We start from the raw sequence: 13,303 nt of genomic DNA, 5'->3' as shown, positions 1-13,303 counted from the left end.
GCACTCTGGGAGTTGTTGTTTTTCATCCACATGAGCCACAGATACATTTTGTGGCTTTTCTCAGTCTAGAAGGCTCCAAATTCAAAAATAATTTCACATTTCTACTACATAAGTGACCCATTTTAAATACACATTCATCTTTACAGAGGTGAAGTATCCCTTTAACGCTGCCTGTCCCTTGTTTTCTCCTTTCACTTAGAGTACGTTAACACCATAAATATGTGCTAAAAAGTTTTCTGTTGCATTAACGTTGTCAAAACAATCCCGTCCACACGAATCTGCAAAAACTGTTATTATGCCAGGCCAGTAGTTGGCAATGTCACTTTGTAAAGAAACACTACGTGCCTATAGACTGAACCGGTAATACGCATACACAAATTAGCTTTTTTTTTTTTGTTTACATGGAGATGATTATGGTATAATTTTCAAAAACTTTCACTTTGAAATCCATATTCAAAAGTTTGCATTTCCATGCCTCCAAATAGTTGTTGTCATGTAAATGAACGGCCAAAACGCATAAAAGTTTTAAGTTGAAAATGATGTTATGTAATCTTAACTAATGAAACCTTATTGTAAAGTTACCATATAACATAATTTCCATTTTTCCTTCACTATAGACTATATCCAGGCTGTTGTTGTAAATCTTAAAAAAAAGAAACTGCAGTTGCAGGGACCGTGAGGGTCTCATTGGGCTAGACGTTTGCTCAGCTCATTTGAGATGTTTGGTCACTGATCAAAGCAGCACTCGTTTTGGTGGTCCGTGCACACAAATCTGAAGCAAGTGCAAGAGAGAGAGAGAGCACACGGGAGGGGGCTTTCCAGCTGTCTCTGGTGACATGCCAGGTGGGATGACATGGGGCTCTGAAGTGTTGAGGGGGAGAAGCTGGCTAGGGACGAACCTGCGGAATGGCACACTGGAGATATGCAAAACGCTAATGATCCTCGCCCTCCCCCTGCCGGGACAGTTCTCTCTGCCAGGCCGCTCCAAGTGGTCCTTTCCACTGGGGATTCTCACCAGCAGGCCCAGGTATCCATGATTGCTTTTTAATGTGTGGCTCTTGGCCAATAGGAGCAGGGATTTTCATCAAGTATGACTGCAGAAATATTAAACTAGCCTGGGATTATTTTTCAGTCACAGTCCATTAAACTGTAGGGGGAAGTGGAGCCAGGAGCTTGCTCCTGCCTGCACAAGTTAGGCCAATTAGGGTTCTAATTTTTTATTAATACGCTGCAATGTTAAATAAACATGCAAACAGCTTTCGTGTTGTATGCCAATTAAATGCTGTTTTATTTGACTGCCACTTTAATCAGGTGGCTGCACAGGGGGAGGATATGCAGTTTAATTAAATTGTATTACTCTGCATTTCCTGTCAAGGCTCTTTTATGATTTCAAAGTAATCTATAAGGACATCAGCCATTGATTTACTCATATTTTAATAAATTATGCCGGGCCGTACCATCGCAAAACTCTGCACATGGGAGAATCGTAAAGCAAAAGGGCGGAAACAAAGAAACGAGCAGCGGGCGCGAGTCATTTTTTATCACACGGCAGAACGGCAACCCCCCACAAACAATCATCTCCCAACGATGGCAGGGAGAAAGTTTCAAAAGCTCATTTTGCCCGATTTTATCGCTTCTCCTGTTCCATCAATATTGCCTTCTGGTTGATTTTTAATTTCAGGTTGGAGACCTCAGCATATTTAGTGCTCGGCTGATGACATTGTATTTATTTAGTGCTCTCGTCAATAGCTCGCTCAAGTGCAAAAAGTCCCTCCCCTGCTTCTGCTGGGTTCTATACAGATAAGTCAAATTCTCAATGCACGTACATACAGACTATCTGCATTGTATTAGTTCTTTGCCGAAGAACATGTTAGTTTTTCCCTGTCATGATTCCATGTGCATACTGTACATGTATATGTATGTATGTGTATAAATATGTTTGGTTTTACGATTTGAAACAATGTTTTGCTTGAAAAGTGTGCTTGCTTTAAAAAGCACTTGGTTTGATTTTTTGCTGTGTAATGCAATGCCAATCATGTATTGTTAAATGTGGCACTTTTGCCCAAATACTTTTAGGGGCCACTATAAAAAAATAACTACCCACTGCACTGCAAAATATCAAAATCTTGCTCTTGTTATTGCCAAATGAGCAACAGGAGTGACATAATGTCTGCCTTCTTCCGGCTGGAAGCTTCCTCCCACAAGCCCTGTAGCTCTGGCAGTGGCCATCCTGTCCTGGGCCTGTGCTTCCATTAGCCACACTGACCCGGATCTGTTCTGGCATCGCTCTGAAACTAGACTGGCGGACTTGGCCCTTCCTCTCTGTGGGGCAGCTCTGTCAGGACCTCTGTCCAACCCAAACACACCAGCCACACCAGCCTGTCCATATGGCTGCTCCATCCTGCCTGTTTCTGGGCCAGAGCCTGGTTCACAAGGGCTGGAGAAAAAGAAGTCCTCTTCTTCCAGAGCCCTCTCCAGGGCATCACAACGCCTCTCCAAACGATGTATTCATTACCCCCTCCTGTACCCTGGGGATGCTCAAAAGCCTTGTTTCAGAGCGGGGAGTGTGGCTGTGTCTGTTTAAACACTGCTCCAGTCCTACTTAATCATGTGCAGTTGGAGGGGCAGTCCGTGCCGGCGCTCTGATTAATACAGCATGAAGCTGTGGCGGCAGACATTGCTGCAAGGGACGCAAGGCATTAATAACCGCATACTGCCACTGTTTCAGACGCTACCTCCGCCTTCCTGAAGTCTTGAGAGACTATGCGTACAAACACACAAATACCAACTCATAAGGTGTCATGTAGCATGGACACTGCATATTGTCATGGGAAGACTGGCCCAGAAATCCATCTCTGGTAATTGAATTAGTGCACGAATATTGATTTTCTTTTTTTTTTAAGTCATACAATTAGTCAATCAGTCTTATTAGGACAAATCATTGGCATTTCATAGGTTCACAATAGTGGAACAGCAAGGTCATAATCACTGTTGTCATTATCATTAACCACACTATCACCAACACGTGGACCAGAACAAACCTAAATACAATATTTTTTCAGGATTCTTTGATGAATAAATAAGTTTAAAACAGCATTTATTTTAAATAGAATATTTATAACATTATAAATGTCTTTACTGTCACTTTTGATCAATTTAATGCATCCTTGCTGCATAAAAGTATTAAATTATTTCCAAAAAATAAAAATCATACTGGCTCCAAACTTTTGTCAAAAGACGGCTAAAGACAAATTTTTTTTGACAACACTTGACCCATTAATATTAGCACTTATTAGTTCTATTATATTCTATTTCTCTATTTATTTATTTATATTTTTTTTTAAACTTCTTCTTCGGATAAATGCTGTTTTTTTTACTTTCTATTCATAAAAGAATCCTGAAAAAATGTGTACACAACTGTTTTCAACATTGATAATATTAATAAATGTTCCTTGAGCAACAAATCAGCATATTATAATGATTTCTGGAGGATCATGTGACACTGAAGATGATGACAAGGTAATGAAAATTTCAGCTTTGCCAACATAGGAATATATTACATTTTACTTTTGAACAACACTATATATATATTTGGACACATTCTGGATTTTAAATGTTAGTGGAACACGAGGGCTAGCGTTCCAAACACGTTTCAATATTTGGTAACACTTTATATTTAGATGGTCCATTTTAGACTTTCAACTATAATTAACTTTGCAACTACATGCCAACTAACTCTATAGAGCATTAGTAGACTGGGCTAAATTAACACTTTTTTTTTGGCCTAACACTATTTTGATGCTCCCTCAACAGACATTCTACTGACTAAAAGTAACTTTGCAACTGCATGTTAACTTACCCGAACCCTAACACCGTGACCTAACCCTAACCTACGTAACTGTCTACTACAGTCTACTAATACTCTAATGAGAGTTAGTTGACATGTAGTTGCAAAGTTACTTATAGTAGAATGTCTAAGGTGGACCGTCAAAATAAGTGTAACCCAATATTTAATTCGATATCTATTCTTTTGGTTAAATTATACAAGGACCCTTCTAATTTGATACATTTGTTTCCCTCCAAACTATATGCAGTTCAAATGCTATTTATTGAACAGATCAACGCAACCAAATGCTAAAGATTACAACTGAATTTCTTGCGTAAACCTACGTGTACAAGCAAAACAAATAATCTGCAAGATTGCAAGATTGTGAGTGTTTTTATACAGTAGGGACAGTCATGTGGTTCATTCCCGAATTTGAATGAATCAGTTGAATGGATGATTCAATGACTCACCCAGTCACTTGCCGCTACATACTGGTAATTCTTTCTGATTCTTTCTGAATCTACTATCTCATAAGATCCATTTCTTTGTGAATCAGACTTACCAATTTGCAATATTTAGATTTTTTAATTAAAACATTTTTTTTGTTAGTTTGTGCAGCACATGACGAGAACTCAGCATTGTATTTTCTTGCTATAATTTTGCGGTCTACATTCAGTTCAGATACCAAACTCTTCTCTTGCCATAGGATCATATATTTAACTGTGGGGCTGCTTGTGTTGCCGCTGAGAAGTGGTGCAGGAAATAAAGTGGTATAGAATAAAGAGATCTGGGATTTTAAAAATCGATATCCAGATAGTTAAATGAGGATCATTGGCAAGTCAATATTTTTACCCAAACATTTGTGGAATATGTCAATGCATCTCTGTTTCCTCTGTCATGACAGCTGTGTGAACTTGACAATATTTTGTTTAATGCAATTCATACATGAACGTTTGTTTTTCGGTTGAAGCCTCTGTAATGGGATATTATTTCCACTTTTATAGAGCCATTGTATATTGTAGATTTCTATTTATGTTTCTTCCCTTATTATCGTGGAAAACCTAGAATCCTCCACTCTCGCATCACACTTGAGATTGAAAGACGGGTGCTTCCCCATAGATTAGGCAGGGATCGTTTACGGTGCTTATTGTCATCCTTGCAGAGAAACGCGAGATAATACAGTCTCAGTTTCAACCTAAAATCCTCCATTCATCTGCATGAGTGCGCCTCGACGAGCCGACAAACCCTCGGCCGAGATGCGCTGATGGCAGATTTAGATGTGATGACACTCTTTTCTCCCTTAAATCAAACTGTTATCGCCCACTATTTATGTCACTGTTATCTCACACACTGTTTATGACAACTTTGACATTTCGCTCAGTTTTTAAAGCTCTTGTCAAATTTGCCAAACTGCAGGGCAGAGTGAGATAGAGTGAGTTAAGGAAAGGTTGTCAGAGAGAGAGAGAGAGGGAGAGAGTGAGAGGGGGGCTTTAAAGACAAAGCGCATGAGGGAAAAACAGGGGAAAAGAAGAAAAAGAGACAGGGAGATAGTGAAGCAGCCTGGCGGGGTTGTTGTAATGTATCTGCAGTGTAGCATGTCAGTGCAGCTTTACTTTACTGCATCCTCATCTCGACGTCAATAATTAATCACAGGTGAGGCGTGGTGAGAAACATGCCCACGGATGCCAAAGGAGCTTCAACCGGTGCCAGCAGACAGCAGGAAAGCCTCAAACACAGTGACAGCCATCCCTCCCCGCATCGAGTCTCACCTTACGGGCACGTTCCTGTGATGCAACGCCGGCACGCTCTGAATTACATCACCTGCAAAAAGAGCAGGAGCGCCATTCGGCCTCCAAATCTACGGCGAAGCGGCACGCCGGCTGTTTTATTGCTAATTAGGCCATATCTTTTTATTTCTATACACCAAAAAATCAGCCACATGTATCATGGATATAAATGCGTTATAGTTGTGATCGATTGGCTGGAGCGCGGCCCTGTGGCATGAATATTCATGGGGTGATGTATAGAGAGGGAGGGAGCGGCATTGGAGGCTCGTGGTGTGTGATCCGTGGACTTTACAGTCACCGCCGGGTAGCCTGCGGCTAGCAGCCACCATAAACAATAACGCAAGGCCCATTTATAACACTAAAACTCATGTGTCGCCGCAGCCACAAAGAGCACAAGTGACATTTTAATGGGCCTTTTTACTTTTTGTTTTTCAATAATGAATGCATGGCTTGCTGTGGTGCGCTCCACAATATGCGCTTCACTATTGTTTTGAGGCGTAATGCAGATTTTTGCTGTACTTGGCATTTATAGGGAATAATTTAATACACATCGCAATCTTCGCGCGCGCTTCCCTGAGACCGCTTTCCAAGACTGGGGGAATGGAGTTTTTTTTTTTTTTTGCTGAACTGATATGGTGTATGTGTGTAGTTGTGTGATGTCAGAGTCATGTTTTCTTTGTGTGTGTGTGTGTGTGTGTGTGTGTGTGTGTGTGTGTGTGTGTGTGTGTGTGTGTGTGTGTGTGTGTGTGTGTGTGTGTGTGTGTGTGTGTGTGTGTGTGCGTGCGTGCGTGCGTGTGTGTGTGTGTGTGTGTGTGTGTGTGTGTGTGTGTGTGTGTGTGTGTGTGTGTGTGCAAATGCTGCTGTTAGTTTGCTTTGCTGTGTAAGCAGGGTTGACCCAACTCTTGATCACATGCCAAGCACTTTCCCCTCTCACGTGCCACTCACACACAGACTGATGGGCACTAAACAGCTGAGAGGATGGGTGTTGATGGGCGTGTTCAAATTGTCAAAGAAATATTTATGTCTCTCTTACATTTGAACTCATGTTGAATCAAGGAATACTTATTTTTTTGCCTCCTTCCTTGTTTCTTTCTTTTTGTCCCTTTCTTCCTTCCTCCCCTCCCTCCTTTCTTTGTTTTTACTTCCTTTCGTAGGGCTGGTTCAAACAGAACGCGGTTAAAATGCTGTTAAAAATGCGAGACACAGGTCAGTGGAACGAAACGCGTCTAGAAACGCGTTTTAAAAAGTTAAAACTTATTTTAACTTGAGGGTCGGGGTTTTAGAATGCTGTGTAATGCGCGAGACACTGCGAGAGACGCGAGACACGAATGCAACAGTTAAGGAGTCCGTAGCGTGTGTTTGCATTGAAACAACAATGAAAAGTAGCACAGAGAGGAATGAAAAAACTTGTTCTGTGTGAACTGCCCTCTACTGCATTTGTTTTCCTTCTTTCCACCCTTTCCTTCTTTCCACCCTTTCCTTCCTCCCTTCCTTCCTTCCTTCCTTCCTTCCTTCCTTCCTTCCTTCCTTCCTACTTTTTTTCCTCCCATTTTTGATTCCTTTGTTTTTCCTTCCTTATTCTTTTTTACTGCATTCCTTCTTTGTTCTGCATTCCTTCTTCCTTCTGCTTTCCATACTTCATTCCTTCCTTCTTTTTTCTTCTACATTTTTGTTTTTCCTTCCTTTCTTGCTTCCTTTTTTGTCTTCCTTCCTTTCTTACTGCCTTTGTTTTTCCTCTTTCCTCCTTTCCACCCTTTCCTTTTTCTTCCTTCATTCCTTCATTCCTTCTTTTCTTCCCCTTCCTTCCTTCCTTCCTTCCTTCCTTCCTTCCTTCCTTCCTTCCTTCCTTCCTTCCTTCCTTCCTTGTTACCTTCCATTCCAATTACATTTCAATTTGTCTTTTCTTTTTTTGCTTTCTTTGTTTTTCCTTCTTTTATTACTATCTTTATTTTTCTTTACTAACTCCTTTCCATACTTTCTTTCCTTTTTTTCCTTCCTTTTTTCCTTTCTTTTTCCCTTCCTTACTTTTCCATTCTTTGTCTTTCTATATTTTTTACCTTTATTATTTTACTCCTCTACTCTTTTGTAATATTGTGTATTATTAATAATTGTTTCCAGTCATTGTATATTGTTATTTAACCTATTCCAATTTATTTTTGTTTCTCTCCTGCTGTAGAAACGAAACCAGGAAACGGGCTGTGTAAAACAGGAAGCATTGCTCTCTTTGGAAACGTAGTGTACAGTGGGCTGCTGAACGATCACTTCTGGCATTTCGGGGTGCCCCTCGTCACAAGACTGGTAAGTGGATGCCCTCTTTGTGTTTTCCAGATTGTTGGCATGGTTGGCACTGCCTCTCTGCTCCCTTTGCCACCTTAGGATCTCCCACTGGCAGTTGGGATTTGGCATCAGTTGTTTTGGCTGGCCAGGACTTTTACCAGAGGTGATCTCCTTCTTTTTTAAGGTTTAAGGTTTTGACATATACAGTAAGGGGACATAGTTATGCTGGCACATTCAGTGAATTATTCATAATTACAAGTTATATAATTACTCAGTAATATTTAATTATGGCTAGGGTTATTACACCTAACCACAGAGAACAGCAGTGGAAGGGGAATGGGGCTGATCTTGCGGGCTCTTGTCATGTTCTCCTTCCTGATTTCCCTGTCTATCTTCTTTCTCAATGATGCAAGATCTAAATGAGTAGATAATGCATTGGCATATGATGTGTCTGTTTAAGAACTGAATATTAGTAGGCTACTCAAGTTTTAATTAAACTGTAATCTTAGCGCATGTCAGTGCCTCTGTCTTATTATGAATTGATAAATATTGATGCTCCGTCTTCCTCCGAAATATGTCAAACAATATTAGCATACAGGCAGGGAAGGACAGGGAGGAGGCAGAGCTGGAGCAATTTACTGCTTATACTCGATTAAGATAAAAAAGGATTTGGAGGATCAGAAGTATAAATCTCTGAGGGTAACTTGTTTTTCACTGCTTTCCCAATTGAGCGTGCAGACGTGTTTCAGATGAAAACTTTAGCAGCAGAATTGGATGTAGTTCAACTGCTTTCTTCAGAGAGAATGTAGCATCATTTGATTATGGTTGGAATATTAAGATTGTCCCTTATATTAATATGATTTCTTATGATTGTTTTTAATTTATGGCAAAGCGCAAACATTATTTAACATTCATGAATTGGCATGCTGCTTAAATTAACATGAAATATCTATTGACAATGTGACAGTTTTAAACATCTGTTAGTTTGCATCTTAATTGTTGAATGTCAAAGTGTTTCACGTGTTCGAAAACATTAGTTTGTCTTTAGGGTCAGGGTTTTGCTAGTTATCATGGCCCAGCTATCACTTGCTGGTAAATGTTGATACACTATTCTGTTGACAAAAACATTTTTCTTCAATGACTGACATTTATAAGTAGCCACGAAGGTTTTTATGTTTTTTTGCCAGCAACATAAATAAAATATATATTTGAGTACATTTTATTTATTTATTTACTTGGCTATAATTTTTTTTATTACTTTATTTAGATTGAATAATGGTCGGCGTAGCTTGGCGGCCCAAAGCTATTACATTTTCCCAACATTTACTTTTTCCAAACTTTAATTTTCCTCTCCACTTTTGGAGATAGGAAATTCTCCTAATGGCATTTGGAAATACAATGCTTTGAATAGCCAAAGCACGTTTAGCGTTTAAGTGCGCTCGCTTGCTACCACTCAAATCACTATAAATGAGTTCTACCTCAGTTCCAAACCACATTCCTTTTTGACAAATTAAGTAAATTAGTCAATGCCTCTGTAATCAAGTGCAATGGCACCTTGCCTTTTATCCGCTTGTTTTTTGATTAGGCCATACTTCCATGCATGTCACTTCCAGTGCCGTTTGGTCACTGGTAGATGCTTTTAATGAAAATGGACTGGCACTGCGACCCGTTCCACAATCCCCCCACCAAACTCCGCTGCAGACGCTAAACTGCAACTTAACCAGATTAAGTCACTTGAACATGTTTGGAGAATCGAGCCTCCCCACCAGATGGAGAGAAATGGAGGGCGGTTGTTTTTGAATTAGTTCTCCCTCGATTTTCCTTGCCGGGTTAATGAATAAATGAACTGGCGCGGTAATTGGAAGGGAGTGCGTTGAGAGAGAAAGAGAGGAGCATGCAGCTCCATTGAGTTTATGGAGGCAGAAATGATGACGTTGGGTAAAGCACTGATGAGGAAGGTATAGCTCAGTGGGGCGAACATGCCTGATAGAGTAAGTGTGTATGTGTGTGTGTGTGTGTGTATCTTCACAGAAGGGAGGACTCGACTTCATTATAAGGTGCTTTAAGTGCGACACGCTGTGATTGTGTCATCTTCGTTCCAAACAAAGGCAGTGGAGGGCAGGTACAGGGGACAAAGGAAACGTGAACGTCCAAAAGCCGTTGCACAGACGTGCACACACTGCTGAATCCTGTCAGACTGCGCTCAGAGCTGAATTTCAGCTTTTCAGCAGAATGTGTGTAATTGATAGCACTCTGGGGCTGCGCGGGCCTTGGCAGCACGCAAAACGAACGCAAACCTCCAAAGACAGAGACTTTTAATATCTGGCAGGCTCGCACAGCGTGGAAGCTTGAGACTGTGTGGCATGTAGATGTATTGCTGCTCACTTTTGGGTTGTAGTATGGGGGTAAGAAAGAGGGAATCGCTCGTTTCGGCTCCCGTCAAATATTCCAAGGCTTGCACTATTTCCAAGACCTGCTGCGCTTGCGGCCAATATGGCGTCCCAGATGTGTTCACCTGCCGTTGGCAGCGGCCGGCTCCTAATTAAGACAGTCTGGCTTGGCCACCGGCTCAGTCTGGGCCTGCTTAGACCAAACCTTGCCCATCTGCCCTGCTTAAAGAAGAAAAATACCACCTTTACACTTCAGGCCAACTGACATCTATACTCAGGTGGGACGTAGAGGGTGTTAGTTGCTGCAGGCAGGGTGAGTCGTGCGTGCTTGTGTGTGGTGGAAGAATAAAGTAAGCGGTTGCGCTAAATGCACGCAATGCATCTGATCTGATTCTTTTTTTCCCTCCATCTATCTGTCCTTTTCTTTCTTTGCACTGCATCAGAGCAAAACGTGTGACCGTTAACAAGCTTGTGCCACATTTTTAGACTCTGCGTCACATCTCCGCGCAAGCCCATAAGCTTGGAAAAAGATCAGGCGAGACATGGAGATCAAACCCATGGATCGGGCCAACAGACAACTGTACTGCACAACGCCGGCATTAAATATTGACTAAACGAATCGCGAGTCGGGGGAGTAAGAGAACACGACAAGGAGCATAACCAATTCAGGGCTCTGACTTTTTCCCTCCTTCTTCATCTGAGAGAAAAGGTTTCTTGTCTCTGTAATGGAAAATGACGTCCCCAGGGCCAGTCGTCCTCCGAGTGCTTAACCCGAACATGCAGCACCCTCATGCCGAGGAAAAAACAGTGCAAATAGTGCCAGAGAAGGAATGGAGAGACAGAGAGAGAATGTTTTGGGTTTGAGAGAGAAAGAGAAGCAGTGGGAGAAAACAGAAAGCTGATGGAGTGGACAGGAATATCACAGAAAGAACAACGACACTGGGGTAGACCGGGGCTTGTTGTCACACAGCTTACTTTCAGTTACTATGGTTTTGAGTGAGTTAAAAGAAGTCCAATTGCACAAATGTGCGTTTTCTCAAGCAGGGTTATGATTTTATGATTTTCTTTTCAAGGGAAGTTGTCACATATCAATTTGATAAAAATGTATAGTATTTTATTAATTTAATTTATTTTTAGAATTGTATACAATTTATTCATTCAAATTGTTTTGCCCCACATAATTGATAATTTTTATGTTTGCTACTTCATTAATTATTTTTATATATAATTTTTCAGCTATATATTTTTTTTTTTAAATTTTTTTTTATTATTATTATTTATTATTATTATTATTTTTATCTATGGCTGTTTAAAAGTAGATGTAATTTGACATGTCCTGCTATTAGGTCAACATGTGTTCAGTAAACTCAACCAAAAAAAATTCCTGGACAATATGGTTCAAAATGTTTAAAAGAGTTTTTGTAGTCAAGACTTTAGGGTATATCTCTTTATATAAAACAAACCTATATTGACAAATAAAGCATGACAACTAGCTGCAGTCTCTTTATATCATGAAATGTGCAGAATAATGTTTACTTTATAATTGTATTTGCTTGTGACATTAAAGGTGCACTATGCAGAAATGTTCAAACTTGACCCCTCATCATGGGTGGAACACCGCCAAAAGCGCACGCCCTCTCCTCTTCATGCATACGTCTCACTAATAAACAATAATTACATGTTATCATAATAATGTTATTACAATGCCTAGTAATCTGTCAAGTTACAGATAGTAGTCAACAAGGCAATTGCAACATTAACGAATTGTTCCAAAGAGTCAGATGACGTCCAGCTCCACCTCTCTGGACGCCTAATGGTGTGGAGGGATAGAGTTGTGGGTAGGGTTAGGGTGTGGTTGGATATTCTAGCTCCACCCATTTGACCCAAATGACATTCAATCCTCCTCACTGTCTAATCTAGCGAGGGGGAGCTAGGCGTAAGCTAAACCCATTTGCTCTGTAGTGAGCAGCCTCTTAATTGTTCAGGAAGCGGAGATTCACTCCCTAAACTTCAGTCCCGCCATCACATGCAACACATGTTATTATTGGCTGGGACGACACACCCACTGACCAAAGGCCAGAAACGTCCCAAACTAAACTATTTAACATAACATATATGTACATATATGACTAAATAATACACTAAATTATGTAAATTATCCTGTTTAACACTTTTGTTCATAATATTGTGCTAGCTGTAAATGTGGTATTGTGGCAGAAATAAAAAAGTTTTATAAAACTAAAAGTTTAAAGATGTAAGAAAACCAACTTAGTGGCAAACAAACACTTTTATTTTTAAAAAACAAACAAACATCAAATTACCACTATAACCAGTAGAAGGCGGCAGAGGAACACTCATTGACTTACAAGCCATTTCCACTCCCTGATGTTTGGAGGGGAAAAAAGTTGGAAATAAAGTCTCATAAAAAACGAAAACTTTTCTTCAAATTGTGACTGAATTACACAATATACAAGCAAGTAAAGAACGCTCCTTTTATAATCACTGAAGCTGTCGGTCAGTTCAGTATGATACTATAGAAGAAAAATGGTTAAAAAGGGTTGAATATTTAAATTTTCCCTACAAAAATGGGATTTTGCAAGTTGCTGTTATTAATAAAAGTTCTTCAGAGCAGTAAAAAAAAAAGTTGATCTCATTTTTCTTAGATTAATTTTACAGAAGGGGGTATGTACATTTATGAGCAAAACTGTATTAATATATTATATACAATCTAATATAAACTTGTAATTATCTAATGTAAACCAGATCTTATCAGAACTCTATCATTGATTTACGGCAGAGCTAAAATATTCCAAAGCACGATGGAAAATGTGAACTCTCTCTGACAGTGTCACTCCTGACATGCTTTGTTCTAATCAAAATGAACCGAGAGCAAAATTAGCATTCTCTCAAATCCAAATATAAACGTGCAACAGCGCAGAGGTTAATATTTAAGAACACTGTAGCTGCCTGTTGGCGGTGTGGGTTTGAAATTGCTGAGACAGCTGAGATGTTAAATGGCAGCG

General features: G+C 40.1%; 1 protein-coding gene across 7 annotated transcripts in view; it reads left to right on the top strand.

The window, feature by feature from the left end:
* Positions 1-13,303, top strand: part of rbfox3a (RNA binding fox-1 homolog 3a) — a gene marked incomplete at its 3' end in the record, with an annotated part of 409,029 nt that overhangs the window by 259,054 nt on the left and 136,672 nt on the right. For all 7 annotated transcript variants that reach the window (XM_079595150.1, XM_079595146.1, XM_079595148.1 and 4 more), the window contains one exon: positions 7,790-7,911. In XM_079595150.1, coding sequence (XP_079451276.1) covers positions 7,790-7,911 — 122 coding nt within the window. The remainder of the gene's footprint in view (positions 1-7,789; positions 7,912-13,303) is intronic.

Source organism: Phoxinus phoxinus (genome assembly GCF_949152265.1).
Source record: "Phoxinus phoxinus genome assembly, chromosome: 21".
Lineage (NCBI taxonomy): Eukaryota > Metazoa > Chordata > Actinopteri > Cypriniformes > Leuciscidae > Phoxinus > Phoxinus phoxinus.
Note: the sequence above shows the minus strand (reverse complement) of the source record. Positions and strands in the feature narration are given on the sequence as shown.